This window comes from Cotesia glomerata, linkage group LG3, assembly GCF_020080835.1.
Source record: "Cotesia glomerata isolate CgM1 linkage group LG3, MPM_Cglom_v2.3, whole genome shotgun sequence".
NCBI lineage: Eukaryota > Metazoa > Arthropoda > Insecta > Hymenoptera > Braconidae > Cotesia > Cotesia glomerata.
In genome coordinates this window covers 26,307,498-26,329,476 of record NC_058160.1, presented here as the reverse complement: position 1 = coordinate 26,329,476, position 21,979 = coordinate 26,307,498, and the positions used below count along the sequence as shown (strand labels likewise).

Genomic DNA, 21,979 nt, shown 5'->3' with positions numbered 1-21,979 from the left:
TTACGCGATGGCACACCTACATCCGCCTTCACTCACTATATATAATCTCATATATAGATGTGTATATATATTTGAGCAAATATCAACACAAATATTTATATCTATTATTATAAAAAGCATTGCAGAGCAATGACATTATAAAAGCTCAACTCGACGAGACGTCTAGCCTTGTTATTAGATTTTTCACCACGATCATTTTTCAAACGTTTATTCACGCAAACATAAATAATATATATGTGCCTACATCTACCGATATTTTATACCGTAATCGTTTATTCTTAGAAATAATGATACTTTTTAATTCAAACAATTAAACATCCCGTGACGTAATTTATACACAAATATTTGTGATAGGATTCAATCTAATCTTCAGTGGTATTATATTTATTTCTCCCAAATGAGGCCTTGTTAGGTATAAATATATAAAATATGTGCCTATATTTATTATCTGCAACGTATCAAAGTCATAAATTTTGAATTGAAATAAATATTTTTTTAATGCACTCAATTTAAAAGTAATAATCAAATTAAAAAAATTATCAGAAAATTTAATAATTCTACTGTAGGAGTAATATAATATTTTTGTTTTATAAATGATTGTACTTTAAAAGCGGGCATACGATAATTTTTTTATGTTTAGTAAACAGATTGTGGATTCATAAAAAATTAATTAAATTTTTTAAATAAAAATCCGAAAATTACCAGATTTATCTGATTTTCAATAAAATAAAAATAATAATAATAATAAAGATAACAAGTTTAAAGATTTAATTTTGAATATTCAGGATAGGACATTCAACTTGATGCAAATTGAATTAAATGTTAATGAACCCACTTTGCCTAGACACAAAAACAAAGTTAATAACCTTAAAAAGAATTAATGTATAATAAGTACTGACAATTTTCGGGTTTTTGTACATAAATTATCACTTCGAGAAAATAATTAACGAATTAGACCCAAGAAAAAATCTTTGCTGGCTTTAAATTCAATAAAAATACATTAAACAATTTTTTGTTTTAAATAAATGATTAAAAAAAAAATTCTATTTGTAATTTAAAAATAAACTAACAAAAATGCGGGTCTATAAAATGAACGCGATTTTTTATAATTATAATTATTTAAAAATATCCTCATGTCTGTTCTATTTAAACTAATTATTCCACCGCAATTTATGAATAAAAAAAAAAATAAATAGAAAATTATGAAATTGTAAGCGTACTTTTCTTCAGTATCACAAAGAAAAAATGTAATACCAAATAAACGTGCTCGCAAACACAAACTCCATTACGCATTACATCAGACACGTTCATAGCCAATAAATATAATCGAATATAAATTGAAGTTTCGATAAAATTCTAAAAATTTGACAGTAATAATAATATTAATGATTATTATTAAAACAGAGTAACACGTGCGAATTTAAAACACAAAAAAGGTTTCAAATTTGTTGGTTAATGTCGGCGGACATGCGCCTTGAAAACGACGCCGGTTGTTACGGTACAGTGCTCACACTCATACCCATACCACAACACATACCCGGTTTAATGAGACTAAACACGCGGACCTAATTAAATGTCAAATAATATTTACAATTTAACGACTAAATAAAAAAATAAAGAACACGGTTGCAGTCACATGACCACCGCCATGTTGAATTTAAATTAAACACAAACAAAAATTATAAAGAAATGAAAATAAATAATAGAGTACATACCGATTGTTTAAATCCAAGTAATGTGTCCACTGCACACACACTCACCACAATATTAATAATTAAATTATTAATTAATTAATAATAATAAATAGTTGGCGATTGTTTAAAAAAAGACACGCACTGTTTGATTAAAATGGAAGGAAGAGTAGATAGGTATCTGGTACGTGCGATTTCCAACGTCGCAACAGCTCGACTGCTCACTGAAACTGAATAGATCAAATAAAGACGAGTTCAGTCAGCCACTATACTATATATATGCATAAATATACATATATATAGTCAGTGTATAATGGTTTTATTATCAGAGCAATAAAGCGATAGACCAGAATTGTCAGTTGCTTTGTATTTATTTTTTAATAATATTTTACCGCGTAAAACTTACACCTTCAGTAAAAAACGAGTAGTCTTTTGTAATATTTGAATACTATTTAGTATTTATAATTATTAATTTAAAAACAATAATTACTAAACAATGGAACAAAACTAAAACAAACAAAATATAAAAAAAAACTAGCGTGGTTATGTTTTACAAAAAAATACGCGCAATAGATCCGGCTAAGTTGTAGGCACGCCACGAGTGTATAACGACGCTAAAACTTGGCCACGAGTCTTCCCGATGAATAAGAGCGAGAGGGGAATTTGGGGAGAGGGGGAAGGGGGAGCGCGACTCCTGGCGGCGGGGATGGGAGAAGGGCGAGCGCGGGAATTTTTTGAGTTAAGTGTAAGTGTAATGCAAGTAGGAAAGAGTCGAGTTCAGTGTAAGTGGTTTAGGCTGTATGTATATGTATATGTTATGTTTTATACACTGAGGCTTATATTAGAGTGTATTTGATGTATATGCCGGTATTTACTCACATACACACTCGGAGAATAGGGGGGAGTCGAATGCTGGTTTGGTCTGATCAAGAAGGTGGTCGAAGTAGTCGGAGATACTGAGACAGAGTAAGAATTAGAGTGGGGAGCCTGGAAACAACGCGACGCTTCGGGTTTTATCGTTTAAATTCGTCATTACTCGAGATTAACACCAATACTATTATTTTTATACACACGCTATACGCCAGTGTCATTGAATCGGGTTTTATTGTACATATTATATTATATATATGTGTATAATAACTAATAACATTGGATAGGATGGTAGTGTCTTTGTCGTATGCAGAAAATTCTAATTATTAAATTTTCTAACTCCAAATTTATTAAAAAGAGATTCTGTGACACTGAAATTAATATTATTAAAGTTAGCCGACGTTTTTAATTTTTTAATTTTTTTTTAATTAAATTAAAACAAAAAAAAATTTTTTTTAAATTGCACTTACAGTTTTTCAAGTTTTTTACAAATAAAATTTTTTTTATTAATTTTTTCAATAAAAAAAAAATTCTAAAAATTTTCAGATGACGGCTAATTTAATTTTCATTGAAATTAACACACTTGAAGATTTTTTTTGAAAAAAATAAACTAGACCTCGAAAATTATTTTTAAAAAATTGCATTTATAATTTTTAGAGTTTCTAAAGATAAAAATAAATAAATAAATTTTTCTCGCAACAATTTATTTATTAAAAAACTTATAAAAATTCTTAGATATCTCTCAATTTTATTATCATGGTAATTATTTACAAAGTTCAGACCATAATTGTCCTAAAAAAAAAATTATCGATAACCTAGACAAAAAAATTGAATAATTTTAGATAAAAAAATGTTTAATTTACTCATTTTCGCATAAATGAAGAATTTTCTGAAATGGAGTTAGACAATTTGCTGATTAGAACGTCGATATAAGAGAATATGTATGAGAGTGTGAGAAGAAAATATACGCACGTGTTTCATGATATATGAACACACATACACATGTACAGATATTAATATGATGGGTGGCGAGCGAATAAAATGGAGAATAATGTGTTTTGTATTGGAAAGAAGAAATAAAAAAAGATGCAATAAAAGTAAAAATATAAATCGGCAGACGGAGAACTAAGACCGATTCGAGATATTATGGATGTATGAATGTATGTGTGTAGGGAGTATGGAGTTTGGAAACGAGATGGTAGAGCGACAAGACCTTGGTTACTATGACGTCGAGCCCTCGGGCGTTGCGCTTGAGCCTCGGGCCTTTGTCGCGCCGCTGAGTTCCCTCCGTTTACTGAGAACACAACGGAAGAAAGAAACCATGGGCGTCGCTTTTATTTCTTTCCTCATTCACCCTCACTTGGAAATTCTGTGTGTGTGCCGTATCACGCTACTATCAAATCTTAATTAATCGATACGGAAATCTACGGAGAAAGTTTTATTGGCGACTTGGTTGCTACTTTTGGGAGAGTTTTTTTCGAAAATGAAAGCGCACTTTTTATTTTCAATGTATGTAAATAAAATTTTGATTGAAGATTAATTAATTTTTTGATCTGATTTAAAAAATTTCAATATTTTTCTCAAGCCTCTTTCTTGGAGAATTTTTCTCAGATATTACGCAGCGAATCTCGGAGTTTAGAATAAAAACGGTTACTAAAATTGACAAGCAAGAATTTATAGTGAGAATTTTATTCCCTTTGTGTCTCACCATCGCGTCATTATACACATGCTCCATAAATATCTACCTTCTGTCTCTAAAGTTAGTGTACGTTCATATGTGTTTACACGAACATTGAGGATGAGAACCCACCGTCACTTTGTTCTCGTGTGCCCCAAGTTTACGTGCTTCAATCATTGTAGGCTCTCTACTCTATACTACTCTCTACATACCACTACTATATAATATAATACCATTCAGCATACATATATGTATGTATTTATGTGTACATACTTGCAGATGCACGACTGGCCCATGAGCGTCGACAACTATTTCCTCCGCTTACATCACAAAAATCTACTGGATTTTATTTATACGCATATACATAATATTATATTATGTAGAAAAGAAGAATGCACATAAATATTGTATTTTATCCGCTTCAATAATTACTTCACTTTTCTATCCTATACAAATACAAATATATTTGTTTACCAACGCCATATGTTCTTTGATTTGATATATCAAATTTACTTTACCATAATTTTTACTTTGATGATAAATCTGGTTTAATTGACTAATTTATTTGCTTATTTTTTTATTCTCTGACTGTAATTTTTTATGACTAAAATAAACAAACAATTTATCAATTTTATTTTTTTATTTTTTAACTAATAGGCTTTACTGTTTTTTAACAAAAATTCAATAAATCATGATTGAAACATTTTTTTATAAATTGTTGAAATTTTAAATTCAATCAACAATTTAGGAAGATAAAATAATTTTTTATTATTATTACATTTTTTCGTACTATGCATCAAAAATAAAATTATTAAAAAAAAAATAGTCATTACGCTTAATTTTTTAATATTTTTTTTATCATAAATTATTTTAAAAAAAATTTTTAAATTACCAGCTGACAGCTACTCTAAGTAGAAATTTTTCTCATAAAAATTACTGTAGCAGAAATAATAATAAATATAAAAAAAACTTATAATTAAAGAGTGTAACGCGCAATTACTCTCATCTTAAAATAATATAGGAACTAAATCTGAGCTGTCTGAAACAAAACTTAGTGTAACAATTTCAACAGCTTACCGAAACATAAGTTATTGAATTGGAAGCTCGCGTGTCTCTTGGCAACTTTGTGCGGATATTCCCAAGTATTTCCGATCTAATACTCGCTCTTACTCCGGATAGGATAGAATTGCACTCAAGTATGGATACATACATCCATACATCGATAGCAAATGTCTAATAATGTGCATGTAGATCAAATTATGTGAGTATAGGTATAAACGAGGTTTTCTGCTCCGTCGATGCTATCTGCAGGTGACTACCGATACCTCGGAGACTCACAAGTCGCTTTGCCCTACCGCAGAATCGATTCACGGCGAACGGCGAGAGCTTATCACGTCCAATGTCGCGGGTCGCGGGAATAAAACGAATAGAGATGACGGGGATGAGGATGAGGGCTCCGGAATGGAAGGTAAACACGGAGAGTTTACGGCTCAAAAAAAAACGATTTGCTATTCCCCTGTTACTCAAACTCACATGACCTTATTTCAAGTTGCGGTGTGTTACTTATCCAAACACCCATTTTATATACAATCAACTCTGTACTCTCTACTCTACTCTGTATGTGTAAACATGAATACTTTTTAAGTGTATTGCTAAGTGATAGACTTCAACCCCATTACATCTTTTATATACTTGCTAATTTATTTTGCTCATTCCCTGAATTTTATTGTGGCCTACATTGGTGTAAAAATTAACTTGGTTTGGGAGATAAAATTTTAAATTAAGAAGATTATTTTTAAGAAATTTATGCTACTAAAAAGAAATGAAAAATATTATCTAGGAAAATTTACAGCTCAAAAATTTATTGAAAGAAAATTATTCAATTTTCTATGAAGATTCTATGATTAATATTAAATAATTAATAATATTGTCCGTATTTAAGTCTCTAGTCCAAAAATTTGTAGAAAAAAAGTTATTTAATTTATTAATTTCTAGATTAAAAATAAATCTCAATATTGATCTCTGCACTGTAAATCGAAGTGTTTTAAAAGTGACTACGAATGGGTATTTAACATGGAAAATTAAAACACATGGAAGTGTTTTAAAAGTGACTACAATGCTTCAAGATAGGAACAAAACACTTTATGTGTGATTTGTTAAAACACTTGGATTTACAGTGTGTTGTTCTATACTAATGAAAAAATTAATTCGATTCATCGGAAAAAAATTTTAAATCGCAACAATCAAACAAAAATTATTGAAAAAAGTGAAATTTATTTGAAAAAAAAATTTATTAGTTCAAAAATTTTTTTTCAAAATAATTGGTTCAATAATTTCTCTTTTAAATCAAATTATTTTTTTTTTAATTGATCATTTTGCAGGAAATAAAAAAATATATCTATTGTAGTCCTCTAAATAAATTTGGAATAATTTCAGAAACAATAAAATCAATTTACCATAAGAATTATAAAAATAGTTTTCTAGAACACCAACAAATCTTATTCAATAAAAATCACTTAATAAACATAAATAAATGCAGTAATTCACCCAAGATCATAAATACGCCACGAAAGTAATTTAAAATAACAAAACTACACACACACACACACAGTACAATCTTGTATTCTATAAAAAGAATAAAAGTAGAAAGAACACGAGTAAAGACACAAGGGTATAAATCTAATTCTCTTGGTTTTAGTTTTACGGCCCAGCAGTAGTGTTACTTGTACAGCAGTGATTAAGCATATACATATGTATAAGTACATGTAATACAAAATATAAGTAAAGCAATCGCGTTGCGTGTTCATACTGTTGAGCAGTTGAGCAGTGACTCATTAAAATCGACCGTCCGGCGTTCTACTTTACGACACTGCATTTATATTAGCTTAAAAAGAAGGAAAGCTATTTGATACCCCCTGTATGTACACATACACATATATCACCCCAGCTAATCAATCAATTCATCTCGATGCGAGCAGCGCATTTGCATAACAAATTTATATTTTCTGAATCTCAAAGTAGAGGCTCATTTCCCCGTTGAGTGATCGGATTCCGATAGCGTAAAGCAGCAAAGTACCAACCAACAAAAAAGAATTACTATTACCATAAAAAATAAAACCCGATAGATAAAAATAACTCATGTGTGTGATAATGATATAATAAAAATCCGCGTAAGAATACGAATGAGTTTATCAACTACTTATTACGTATAACAGGTTATATTTCCGTGCATGCCATTGATGGTGTATATTCATGGGGGTTATTGTCGGTGGTTTTATCTTGACTCGCTCCAACGAGCCAATATTGCGCCCTGAACTCTGCACACCCACCCACATACTCACACATGTGTGTCTATATATAAATACTTACACATGACAGCCGCGTAAAAGCATCTCGTCATATGTGAACCGGTATAAGAGGGCGGTTGACAGTCTAGTGTACACATACATCTATGTATCTACACCATTACATCTACACCGGTGACTTGTATGTGTAAGTGTGTGAGGGTAGCGTAGGCACCCTCGGTTGATCGGATTTTGCATACGAAAATTTGCATTGCACACCGCGAATACGCGAGTGCGGGTCAACGCTCGACATGACGCGAGAGCAGACGTTACCCTTAACGGGGGCCTGCATGCGTACAGTGCCAGCCAGAGCTTTGAAATTATGCGGGTCCAGTATTTTACCAGCATCGCCTACCGCCTCATTCTCATCCAGATTCTGATCCACCAGACTCATAGTGAACTTCTATTGGCACGGTGCGGTGTCCTCTCCGACTCACAGTACGTCCTATTTACCAAAGCACCGTAATCAGTAATATATTTAGGTGATGATGCGAGCAGTGAATAGGACTCTTGAGGCAGAACGAGCTGGTCATTGCGTTGACATCATTCGCCAGTCAATATATATATATAGTTTAAATGCGTAAGCATGGTCACATGTGTGAGTGTGAGGACGAAAAGCTTTCAGATCCTCGATGATTTACCTTTGCTGTAAATTCCCCCAATTCATTGAATGTTACCCCCGAACATGTGCGCATTACGAGGTTTATGTACAAAGGATTATAGGTGATGCTGAACAAAATGAGTTTATCGTTAAAATCCTAGTAAAATCAAAATATTATGTACAGTAGTAGTTGTTGATGTTATTGTAGTGGGAGAACAACATACGAGTATGACGATAGTATTACCGTCGTCAAGCTGTACCCTTTTATATATTTACGCCCTTGGGTTGTTCATCAGAGCTTGCAATATTTTACCGCGTATTTTAATCGACAACTCATGCATAGCTATGAAACACGCTTGATGTATCAAAAACAATAACCGAGAAGACAGCTGCGGGTGCAATTATACTGCAAATCGATCGGCTGTCATTAATTATTTTTCTTGTTTTTTTATTTATTTTTTAGAATTTTATATTGCGATGTATAATATCAATAAACAGGCATACATGATTTTGCTTTTATTCGGTGGGAGTTTCTATCGAGAAAGGTATTCACGTCCATTTGAATAGCCTGTGACGTCAATGATCCCGTATTTCAACAGGTTATGGGCCCGGTAAGCTCACACTGCATTCGAGCAAGATTTATTGATCCAAAGACGTCATACGCTTGATTTTGGTCAAACGATTCAACAGTATTTTAATAAATTCAAAAAATAATCAATTAATTTAATTTGGAAATAATTATTTAAGATTTTTATTTTATTGCAATGGTATAGAAATATTGAATGGACTTAGAGAATGGTCTTGGGCCTACCAGTGAGGTAGGAACAAGGAAACTGAGTACACCTCATCCATTTTAATTTCTCGGCAGCGCTTCCAGCATGCAGCATCTAGCGCAGCGTCTGGTTGTAGAGAGTGTGTATGTATGAATGAACGTATGTATGGGACATGGTGGTGTATCTATTCTGTAGTGAACCTCTGGCAGAGCCATTGCTACTACTACCCCCTCGGGTCTTTCAGCGATGAACGTACGGTTAACGCTCGCGGATGCATGGAATTTTTCATTAAATCGCAGCGGTAGTAGGCAACCTACCGCCACAACTACTGTGTTACTACCGCGCTTTACTATTACCATATCTGCTCTGCTCTCCTTATTTTATTTTTCTCTCTCAGATTTTTTGGCGCGTACTAACAATGCATCAGAGTGTATTTATAAGAGGTGATCTGTCTTCTTAAATCTTTTCACCAGCGTAAAAGATATTCAAATCGGCTCACTACTCGGCACTTGCAATTTTATCTAAAGTCGAACTTTCAAGAAAAACCGCTTGGTTGGAATTATAAATCCATTTGTATTTATTGGGGGTTTTTTTTTTTTAATTTATGGCAAGAGTAATTAATCGAAAATTTGAACGAGATTTTACAAATTACGAATAAAAAAAAACTGTTACAATGATTACTCGATACTTCTAATTACAATATCGATAGTTAAGCTTTATTTTGCCAAAATTTTCGAAAATTATAATCAATTTATGGTTCTTTAAATATTTCTATTCAAATATTTTATAAAAATTTTTAAGTTGAATCGCGATGAAATTTATTTCGCTGGTTTCCAATTAAGTTTTTATATTGTACTGCAATTACAATTGTTATCTGAAATCCATTACACATTCTTTTTTCGACAGAAAATGTAGTAAAAATACAAAAACTTTATTGTTTAGTTTAGATTGAAAATAATTTTATGTGCGAGATAAAAATGTAAAAAATGTGCGTGATTTTTCACATATAATTATTCTCTACAGAATTCAAAATTTTAATTATTGAAGATAATAAAGTAATGTAAAAATGGATAATTGAAAAGTTGATTGAATTTATAATTAAAAATCGAGTATAATGAAGTATTTATTAATGATTTTAATTTGGACTGTGATATTGATGAGTGCAATCGGATATTTTAGATCATTAATGGTTAATGCGGTACACAAGATAAACCAAATCACGGTACAATCAATAATACCTGAATCCTAAATGAATATACATAGATGTTGACGTAGATAGAGACGGGAGAATAGTAGAATGACGGGGAAAAGGCAAACGGGTAAAGAGGGTAGAGAAGGACGATTTTGATTTAATAGTGTATTGGATAGGAAAACTAGAGAAATGGAATTAATTTGTGCTGGTAGTAACATCTAAACCACCTTTTCCATGTGAATTCAGTATAACCATGGTATGGAGGATGGAGAGAGTGGTATCATGATTTCTCTCAATTTTACGAGGTAAATTAAATCCTGGATCTGGTATCACTCGATCCTGCTAGAGCTACAGAGTCGAATCAACAAACTCGGCAATCCTTTTAGTAATTGCATTTCAAATTGGTATATCTGAAAATCTCATTCATTCATAAGATCTTTATCGACTCATTGACCTTTTTTATCATTTTCCCTGACTAAATACACCTACTGATTTAATTTCCGCACTGACAATACATTTGTTCTCTGTTAATAAACGAAACAAAGTGAAACAGAAAACACCGGATAAAAATTTTAATTAAAACTAAATTGTTGTCCCAAATTGATAGCTTGGCTCTTTATAAATATTAATTGAAAAGAAAATTCTTCATCTTCATTTAAATTTTTATTATATGTTTTAATAAATTCAAATTACTTAGAATTATAATCATTATTCACCCGTCAAAATGATCAAAATTTTAAAGAATTAATATTTTGCCACGATAGAGGCCTACTTCTTTTCTTACAAAACGTTTAAAGATCGTAAAAATAGAATTTCTTCTCTAATCTAGGACAAGTACAAATGAATCAAATCGGATAGATTGTAATAATAAGTAGCATAATAGTAAAACAGTGGTATAAATTGTTTAATAAACAAGTTATCGTCATACTGAGGCTAGTTGTCACATGAATGTATCACACACAAAACAAGAGGAGCAGTTTAATTAAAGCTTTGCCTTCTGTTTACTTGTGCTATCAGCCCACAGAGCGCGCGCACATTATTGTGATAATTACCCGAAACTAAGTGTAACAATTGCAAAAACTGAAAACTCCCAGCAGTCGTTAATCAACGATCGCCTGATAGAGTTTTCAAATCTTCATTTTACGCTTATATAAATATTTATACGTTATATTATTATTTTGTGATTCAATTTTTAAAATGAATTTGGTTTTTTTATTTTTTATAAACTTATTTTGTGCAACCACAGCCTCTGGTCCCATTGCTGAAACTTCGTTCGGACCAGTATTGGGAAAATGGATGAAAAGTCACTGGGGGTACAGAATCGCTGCCTATCTCGGTATCCCTTATGCTGAACCACCACTTGGTATTCTTCGTTTTGAGGTAAATATTTTTTAATAATAAATCACATTAAAAAATTACTGACGATTACTTATCTTAATTATTTTTAAGAACTTTAATTACTAATTATAGATAAAAAATTAAAGTTACGAAAAAAATCATAAGGAATCTTTTTTGTTGAAAATTTGATCCTTTACCAAAAAGGTGTTGATCAATTTTGTCGTATTCCTCATGTTTCACTCCAAAATTTTGAATTTTCATAATAAAATCTACTAAAGTATGTAACAAGTCATTTTTGTAGAAGTTTGAACTTAAAATTCTAAGTTAAAATTTCGATATACCAAAAAATTATAAGTGAGCTTTTTTGCAGGAAATTTAATCTTTTACAAAAAAAATTCTTTATTAACTTTATCGTATCTCTTATTTTTGAAATAGAATTTAGAATTTTCCTTCTAAAAAATTATAAACTGAGATTTTTTAAGAAATACTCTTGGAAAAAATTCCAGACCCCAGTTCCATGGGTAAATAACTGGACAAAACTTCGCGACGCGACGGAAGATGGACCTATGTGTCCGCAATTGAATCGTTTTGGAGAATTTGTAGGAGACGAGGACTGCCTGCATCTCAACATTTTTGTACCTGAGGTAAGAAGCTACGCGTAGAAATGAATATAAAAGGAAAAAAAGGAAGAATAAAAATCTTTTTAGTATAAGAAAGCGTAGAAAATAAAAAGTTTTAAATTAAAAATAAAGTTTCGTGCATTAGATATTCTATAAAGTGAGGTAATTTATTATAAATGGGAAAGTTGGGCATTTTAGCGGTTGTATTATGCGCGGTGGTAAAAGTAACACGATCTCTATTGTCTGTGGAGGTCGTACGTTAATTAATGAAAAAGGAAAAACGGCGAGGTCGTGTATAACAAATTGCATGGATAATTTTACGCTGAATCTCTATAATGTCATAAAAGTATACACACTCTAACTACTTAAATGATTATCTTGTGCTCCTGTAATAATTAAAATTTTTTTTTTCGTCTCGTATATTATTATATTTTAACCTTTTGATATTACTATACATACAGCGGAGGTTAGATAACGGATGATAAGAGAAAAGCCGAACAAAATTTACATTTTTTTTTTATTTATGATAATAATAGTTTTATACTTTATATTTTTTTAATAATATTTAATGATAACTTTGTTAGCTTTACAGTTCTGAAAAATTGCCCGTTTTGGTGTTTGTTCACGGGGGTGCTTTCGTAACTGGGAGTAATAACAGCACTCTGTTATCGCCAAGTTATCTATTAGATCGTAAATTAATCCTTGTAACTGTTAATTATCGTCTCGGCATACTAGGTAAGTATTTACTATAAATATTTCATGATAATTATTTTCATAAGACTATTTAATTCTCGATATAAAATATTCAACTCATCACTGGTGCAATAAAACTTGAAATATTTTAAAATGCAATTCATTATTCATAATTATCTATTCTTCACAAAAATGAATTTATATTTTAATCCATCAGTTAAAAAAAAAAAAAAAAAAAAAAAAAAAAAAGCGTTATTAAAATTAACAAAAAACAATGCATGAAACTCAGATGAATGTTTAATGATTAAAAAATCAATTGAATGAGAAACTTTTATATTAAAAAAAATAACGAGAAAGTTGTCAATTACTTGTCGCATTTTAGACAAACAATTTTATTTTCATTACCATTTAAATTTTCAATTAATAATTAAAAGATAAAACTAGGTTTTATATTCATTTTCTTTTAAATAATTAATTTAAAAATTAATTAATATTTCCAAGTCATATCCAATTATACTTTTTCGTAAATAAAAGATAGCAAATTTATTTGCTGAATTTATTTGCCTGAATAATAAATTTATAAATTTCTATTTTATTTCCAATCTGTTTCGTACATAGCAGACTTTGAATATATTTTAAATTAATTAAACAAACATAAATTATCTAAATCCTCAATGGTTATTTATTAAATTTATATCAAGCAAATTTTATGTTATTGTATAAATTGTTTGGTATTATGAATTTTAAAGGGTTTCTAAGCAGCGGGAATGAGGCTTCTCCGGGTAACTACGGTATAAAAGACGTGCTTGAAGCTTTAAAGTGGATACAAGAGAATATCGAGCACTTTGGTGGTGATCCAACTTCGGTAACATTGAGCGGACAGAGTGCTGGTGCTTCACTGGCTCACCATTTAGGACTTTCTAAGCGGACCGAAGGCCTCTTTGACAAGCTTATCACTCACTCTGGAGTAGCGAACGCTCCTTGGGGGGTCCACCCTTCGCACCACGCCAAAACCCGGTACACATTTGTCGCTTTAGCCGGTCAAGTCGGCTGCGGTCCTCCACGGAAAGCCTCCGACTTTGACTACGCCTTCGGCGAGTGGCAGGACAACGAAAATATCACGGAAAGTGATGAAGACATTATTGACTGTCTGAGACAAGTCGACCCCAAACGTCTCACTTTACAACTTAGTTTCTTCGTACGTTTTGATAAAATTTTGATAACATTTATATCAGGCCTGATATGGTCTAATTATGCAAATTACCATGATATTAACCAAAAATTGGTTTAATAATTGATTGAATTAAAGGTCAATCTAAAAATTATATTTATTTTAGAAATAAACTCTCCTGTAGGGAGAAGATTCAGCAATCATGCGCCATCTGTTGGATATTTTCAAAACTACCTTTCAAAAAAATTATGCGTCGACATGTCAGGCCTGATATGAACAAACCAATCACACAGTAAAAAATTTTGCGTAATTGCGTCAAAAAATTTTGTGTTAATTATTTAACACTTTTTTGTGTTAATTTAACACAATAAATGTTAAATCAACACAAAAAAATGTTAAATATTTAACACTAAGTTTTTTGACGCAATGACGTAAAATTTTTTACTGTGCAGTAATAAATGAGTAAACATTATTTTCAATCAAAATAATAAAAAAATAAAGATATTAAATTATATTGACTCAAAATTTTGAAAAGTGACTAATTTTGATATCAGAAAATTCTTTCACGGGTATAAAATTTAAACAAATACCTTCTCTTCCATTCATTTTATAGATATAATTCCCAAAAAGTAAATAAAACGTGAAACTACTCTGAATAGAGTTGTCAGAAAAATATTGTTTAAACGGTTAAAAAAATACGGTGGTTTGTTTGCAGCAAGTATGGAACGGGCATTCATACTGTAACTTCGGTCCGACAATTGAAAGTGATTCTGAAGATGCTATTGTCATACGACATCCGCTGTCTACTATTGAGCGCGGAGAATTCCGTGATATTCCTTGGATCTCTGGAGTCGTGTCTGATGAAGGTTTACTTAAATCAATGAGTAAGTAAACTATCTTTTCACTCTTATGTAATTTATATTATAAAAAACAAACTAGAAATTATTTTATTTATTTATTATGTCATCGACTATTCAAAAGGTTTATTGGCTAACTCGCAATCGCTCGATGAATTCGAAAGCAAGTTTGAGGATGTGGTATCACTGTATCTCGAAACCGAGGAGATTGTTATGAACGAAACGGTATTCTCTGAAGAACTGATGAACTTTTATTCTCTGTTTGATGGTAATATCTCGGAAGAGGCGTCCAATATAAATTTAACCGCGGTAAATTATGCTTCAAACGGTTAAATGGAGTATTATAATCCATTCAATATAATAGATTCATTTGATTCAATAAAACCCTGTTTCATTATTCTTACAGATGACAAGTGATGGATTAATGAATTATTGGATTTATGAAGCTTTGAATGCTCAAGCTATGAAAATGAATTCGAGTGTTTTTTTCTATGAATTTGCATACGAGGGAACTTTTACTTCAACTTATTCATACCAATACCCCCAGCGATATGGTAATTATTTCACCTAAAAAATTTATTTCCTCTGTTTGTGCACGTACTAGTATTTTATTGTTTTTATAAAATTATAATTTCCAGGAATTGGACATGCTGACGATTTGAATTATTTGTTTCCAATAAGTAATGTTAGATACCTCGACCTGCAGTTGCATAATACAGCTAGTGATGAAACAATGATCAATATAATGACCGAAATGTGGGCAAATTTTGTGAGAACAGGGTGAGTACTAATTTTTTTCACTGAGACAAGTAATTTTACTCTATTTGAAAAAGAATTTCTGTTACAACTGAATAAAATTTTTAATTTTAACACTACGGGTAAAATTTTAGTCTTAAATTTTTTATAAAAAATATCAAATATTTATTGGAATAATTAATCCTTCAAATAATTGTTCAAAAATATACTTAAGAAGATTGTATAAGAATTTAAGACTGATTGTTTCAATTTTTTTTTTAATAAAATTAAAAAAAAAAATATTTTTTGAAAGTTCTGAATAAAAAAATGTCAAGCAAGTAAAATTAATCTCTCAGTTTTGGTATTTAAATATTGACGAGTTGGCTAACGAAGTGGCTAAAATGATTGACGGCAATCATCGTGATGATTATGATGATAGAAGTAAATTAAGTAGTATATACTTGAGTGAAATAGGAGTGCTTAATTTATCAGACATACATTCTCGTGATGCCGCTCAGCAAATCGATCAAACGATATCCGATCTCCTTCATTTATTCACAGAATACCTCGAGCGCGGCTAACACCAGATTGGGAACCGTATCAAGAGGATTTCCGATTCATGAAGCTCGGCATGGGAAGATCGCCGGTTATTTCGATGGAGGAGGACTTCCTGCCGATTAGAATGGAGTTCTGGCGCAATCTCATGAGTAATGTATCGGCACCCATGGAACTCATTTTCCCTACTCGAGAAGAAGATCAAGACGAAGATCTCGACGAGATTCTTGAGGAAGAAACTGATCAAACTGATCAATCAAACATAAATCTGTTGAACCCCTTCCTCATGCTCTTGCCGATTTCGATTTGCTCTCTGTACTTCGTACATTGTTAATGTTAGACACCGCAGTTGTTATTTTCTTTTAAGATGTTAACTGTTGATATTTATTTTACTTTAATTAATCTGTTGACGTTATTATGTACAATAAAGCATGCTCTAGCGAAGAGTTATCATTTTTATCGTTTGTTATTTAGCGAGCAAACATCCCACTGTATATATTATATTATATTGTAAAGCTTATGAAGCACAACAGAGAACTGTACCAAGATTTGTATAAATTTTATTCAAAGAAACATTATCATTGACGGAAATGTGTAAACTTAAAAACGGAAATTCACATCTTGAAGCGCTTTTACAAACTTAAACCGAAGTTTATGAACTCTCCAACTGTTAATCACGTACTACAATCGCATTATAAAGTTTAGTCTTTGTTCCAACTCCTCTGAGCGTAGCTTAAAGTGAAAAACAGCAACAACTATTCTAGCAACAGCAATATTTCGACATTTCTCTGTTTAAATAAGATCCAATCAAACAGATTGTTCAAACAAAAGCTTTTGCTTAATTTATATAACTTTAGTGTAAAAATTACTAAGAAAAATTTATAAATATTTATCGAGTTTAATTACACTGTTATTTATTAAAAAACCGAGTTCTGATGTTTACTCTTACTGTATCTATCTATCATTTTAACGGAATAAGAAAAATTTCTCAATTTAAAAATTTCAATTAATAAAATGACAGTAAATATTGTACTTTTAATTTAATTAAATAAAATATTACCTGGCTTTTAATTAAATTGTTAAAAAAAAATATAAAATTATAGTTTAAAACTTATTGAAAAATATTTTCTAATTTTTAGTTTAGTTAAAGTGTGTTTTTTGGTTTATTTAAAGTTAATTTATATTTTTAGTCGTAGTATACCTCATTCTTTTCTTCTCGATCATCTACTACTATTAGACCATTTGACCAGAAGAGAATAAAAGGTTGGCTTTGTCGTTCAACCTGATACTGATTGAACGAGAACGAGTCAACGAATGAACGGACGAGTATAGAACAGGACAACATAGGGAATTCGAGGATTCTCGGTCCCATTTCACTGAAGTAGTAATGGTCGGGCAATTTGCAGGCGTACAGTAGGGAAAAAAGTGCAATCGAACGACCTGTGTGTTGCTCGTTGAAAACACAAAGAAAAAAATACTCAGCACACAAAAGGAGCCAGAAAAAGAACGTCCAATAAACTAAAAAAGTAAATAAATAAAATAAAATAAAATAGAGAAGAGAGGAGAGAAAAATAATAAAAATAGATAAACTGACAGCGTAGCTGTTTGAATGTGCGTCGTCGTTTGAAGCTGCATCAAGAGTGTGCCAGAATAGTACGTCGCTGCGTCGAGTAGAGAATACGGTGAAAATGGCCCCTGGAGAGACATTATTCGATTGCATTCACGCGCAAGCCGCGGTCGCAAACGCAAACCGGGCAACACACATTGATTGACAATTTGCATAGACAAATAAGTTTTGTACTGATGAGGTGAGAGTGTGTTTATCTAGCAGTCGAATAATTGTTTTCGTCCGACAACTCTAAAACCCCTTTACATTTTACATTTGCAATTTTTCCGCGCCACAAAATCAAAGAGGAACTTCCATTCATTACTGTTAATTTTATGTAACCGATGGCGCTGGATAATGTTAATAACAAAACTTTATATCGCAGTACGAATTTACATCTGCTTTGATCTAGTCAGTCAGAAAATAATTTTACACATACGCGGAATTTTAGAAACTTTTTCGCCTTTGAAAGTACGAGAGCAATGCTGTTTTATTAATTATTTAATGTAGGGTGGAATTTAAAAATATTTTAATAAAATTCAGATGTAAGGTAAAAGCCCCAATATATGATCATGTACCAGTATATGATCACTCCATGTATTTGTATATCTATATTCACAAATATAGGTATACAAATACATTGAGTGATCATATACTGGTACATGATCATATATTGGGGCTTTTACCTTACAGAAAATTTTAGCAGTGGTAAATAATTTTCTGTTTTAATGTAAGATTAATTAATATTAAATTATGTCAAAATTGAAAATTTTGATTTCAAAAAAAATGTTTGATGTATCTTTTGTATGACTTACCCTTCATGTGTTTAAATTTATAATGTTGGGTTTACTTTAACTTTGAATAAAATTAAAGGATCTCTCGAAAAATTTAACCTAAAAATTGAAGTTATTTTTGTTGGAATCGATTGATCAAAATGATGTTTTTTACGGATTAAATTTGAAATGCGGATCTGCAGTCCATCGAAAATTATTATCAGTCTCGAAAAAAGCTAAATTGAGGAGCGATGAAGCAGACGAGGGTGGAAGCTAGTAGAATAAATAAATCTAATAAATAAAAAATGAAAATAGGTGGTAAAAAAGTAAATAATCAGTATGCAGGGAGGCTGGCGGGTAGCTCACTGGATAGGTAACTAGCATGATGCATTTCCCGTACTTGAGCGAGATGGAAATCAAGCATCGATTACGGGAACACGATACCGGGCTTGTACGGGCTTGCATATCGTATATGATAGTAGCCTCCGGGCATAAATCGCACAATGCGCTAATGCGACATATTGTTCGCGGTAGTAAAAATTGCCCCTCGTTACAGGTCACAATGCAAGTCGAGCTTTCGTCCCCTTTCGAACTACACGACTTTCACAGAGTTATAGACTGGAGCTTGCAAATTCAACGTCACCTCAATCATTTCCATCTTCAAGTTATGAACACACACACGTTTGTAATTCATGTATGATGTATGATAAATGCTGTGTGTTATTGCTGATTTGATTTAATAATAAAAATAGTTTGTAAAGGAAATAAAAATTAAATTTTTAATTAAAAATTTATTTTTTTTCTTTTAATTTTAAATCTAAGAAAAAAATTGCACTGTATAATTTAAAAATAAATAATCCTGGGGCTAAAATTAAATCTATTTACAAATGATTAAAACTAGTAAACAACTAAATACGTTTAATCAAAAGTGAATAAAAAATAATAATAATAATAATAATAATAATAATAATAATAATATAAAAATGATTACGACAACAAGGAGGATGAGAACGATAAACGACATGGTTGTTATGTATGCGATAACCGGATAGAATTCGATTAATCGCGAAATGAGGTTCTTGGCCTAGAAACCGCCGACAACATCCCCAGTATAAGTCTCCTGGGTAACCTACCCTGCGAGCGTGTAGGAGTGAAAATACACTAGACCCGAGATCCGAGTCAGCGAGGGTTACATTATAATATACACATACATATTGTATAGGTAGATATCCCAATAGCTCCAGAAATTCCCACGTGGTGCGACCCTTCACTATTTATTCGTACATACTCGATAAAAAAAATTGTTTTTATGGAATATTTTGAATTAATTATTGATAAAGTTCAACTGATTTTTTTTTGGGACATTCCGGGAAGTTAAGAAATAAAAAAAAATATATTCGGTACCTGGCGTAAATTTATAAATTTAAAATTACTATCCAAATTGAAACCCGGAAAAAATTGAAGCTTAAACTTTAAATAATTCACTCAACATTTTCTTTCTATCGGAGTTTTTTACAATTTATAATACACTTTCCTGGTACAGTATGAGTAAGGTAAGAGCGTTCTTACAGAGAATAAAAAATTATCTTGTGACTACTGATCCAGTGAATTACTAAATTAAAAGCAAAAAAAGGGATATTTTTTTTTTGAAAAAAGTAACCTATCTTTTGTGTCTCAACTCTTTGTGAAAAGTAGCTTTGAAAAAAAAAAAAAAAAACACTTCCTCTGATGGCTGCGGTATATTTAAGGCCAGCTGCTCCGCGGCAAAGGCAGTAAAAAATACACTTATAGCTTTTTTTACCCTGACTCTTTGTTCTGCATACAAAAATATTAAATGGATACTCTAACAATTTATAATAAATAATAAATTTTATCATATTTAATTATACATTTAACTTTAAGCTTCCTATTCTGTAATTTTATAACTTACACTCAAAGTAACTGAGTTACACTTTTACATATTTAAATTAAGTCGACCTCCCGAGTATAATTCTTTGTACTCTAACCGCGGTAATAAACAGCGTTAAATTATAATTCCTGTTGATGAAAACATTAAATTTGAAAGAAAATGTGTCACTCAATAAAGAAAAAATTTATTGTTATTCCTCAAATAGTTGACAGTGTAATTAACACAAAAAAAAAATTATTAATTCACGACAAACCTAAAAAAAGAACAACAAAAAACCAATCAATTGGAATACATACATCAGATCGATTGTCCTCTGACATCTTTCGTAGTTCAAAAATTGCACCGGACAACGAGGCGTCTATGCGATCGAATGGTCCGGCGAGTTTTTCGGTACGACGCTCAAATTTACATGAATTGAATGGAGCGTGGCAGAAAGCGAGACAAAATAACCTGAACAGTACTGCACCGTACACCTCTTTATATATATATACATATATATAAATATATGTATACATATATAAATATAAATATATACATAAACCGAGCAGAGGGATTTTAAGTCATCTCTCTCTGGCCTGCACACGTAACTCTCTCTCTGTAAAACCCCGCGCCTATATTCAGTATTTCGTGCATCGTCACATATCCAGAGTGCCGATGCGGAAGAAGAGTTAATTGTTGCATTGAGTGTTTTATTTTATATATATATATATATATAGATATATAGATATATTTATATAATTTTTATATTTTCAATCTACTGGTATGCTATGCTATTTTTGTCACTGTTATGAATACCAATTAAATAACAAAAATCTAAATTGACAATTGACGACACAGATGCAAAAACACACTCAAGACCAAATACAAGTTTTACTAATAACAAACAAATATTTGTTTAAACTCAATCATGCGTACATCAGTTGAAGAATGGGCTCCACTGCGAACAGAAGCATCATCTTCAAAAGCTCTGTATTTATGATACTTATGTGTATAGTAGAGAATGTGTGGAAAATAATAGAGCTAAAATAGACGGAAATCGAATGTTTTACTGTCAGCGCATCTGCCACAAACATCTATTTCCTCTATTCTTTATAAACTTCTCTATCACTTCATTTCTTGTGTACTGGTTCCATTTTAAAAGTTTTCTTTTATGTCTTCATTTCTTTCTATTTACTATATTTATTTCATTTCACCGTGTACACTGCGAACGCATAGCAGTATCTCGTCAAATGTACACAAGAAAAAAAGGTAAAAATAAATAAAATAGAATCCCGGTTACTTCAGGTATTCTAAATACGGAAAAATTTCCGAGAGAAATGAAAAACGATGACATCCAAGTACACATTCAGTTTTGGAATTAAAAAAAACATCGTATATAAAGGATCTACTAGAAAATATCACAAAGCAAAATACATCTTCTGACGTCGAAAATATTTTATTAAAAATTTATAACTAAAATAAATCTTGATTTTCATTACATTTCTTTAAATCTAAATTTTATAATACTATAATTAGTACTTAATTTATTTATTTAAATCGTAAATTAGTATTAAAAAATATTCTTAGAAAGTTT

General features: G+C 31.0%; 2 protein-coding genes across 6 annotated transcripts in view; one reads left to right on the top strand and one right to left on the bottom strand.

The window, feature by feature from the left end:
• The window catches only part of LOC123261664 (polypyrimidine tract-binding protein 1), a 172,677-nt gene that overhangs the window by 140,326 nt on the left and 10,372 nt on the right, over nucleotides 1-21,979 (bottom strand). For 2 of the 5 annotated variants that reach the window (XM_044723375.1, XM_044723378.1), the window contains exons 1-2: nucleotides 2,084-2,198; nucleotides 1,716-1,921 (exon numbers count right to left, since the gene is read on the bottom strand). The exons of 1 other annotated variant lie outside the window; for it this stretch is intronic. The gene's annotated coding sequence lies outside the window, so the exon portion shown is untranslated. Of the gene's footprint in view, nucleotides 1-1,715; nucleotides 1,922-2,083; nucleotides 2,200-21,979 lie in introns of those variants that run through there. 2 more of the 5 variants (XM_044723368.1, XM_044723369.1) reach the window with 2 other exon arrangements.
• LOC123261663 (juvenile hormone esterase-like) lies at nucleotides 11,238-16,568 on the top strand. Its single transcript, XM_044723367.1, has 9 exons — nucleotides 11,238-11,529; nucleotides 11,994-12,131; nucleotides 12,692-12,842; nucleotides 13,550-13,998; nucleotides 14,687-14,855; nucleotides 14,953-15,137; nucleotides 15,235-15,382; nucleotides 15,467-15,608; nucleotides 16,125-16,568. Exons 1-9 carry the CDS (start codon nucleotides 11,347-11,349, stop codon nucleotides 16,450-16,452), a joined length of 1,893 nt encoding a protein of 630 aa, XP_044579302.1. The 5' UTR covers nucleotides 11,238-11,346; the 3' UTR covers nucleotides 16,453-16,568.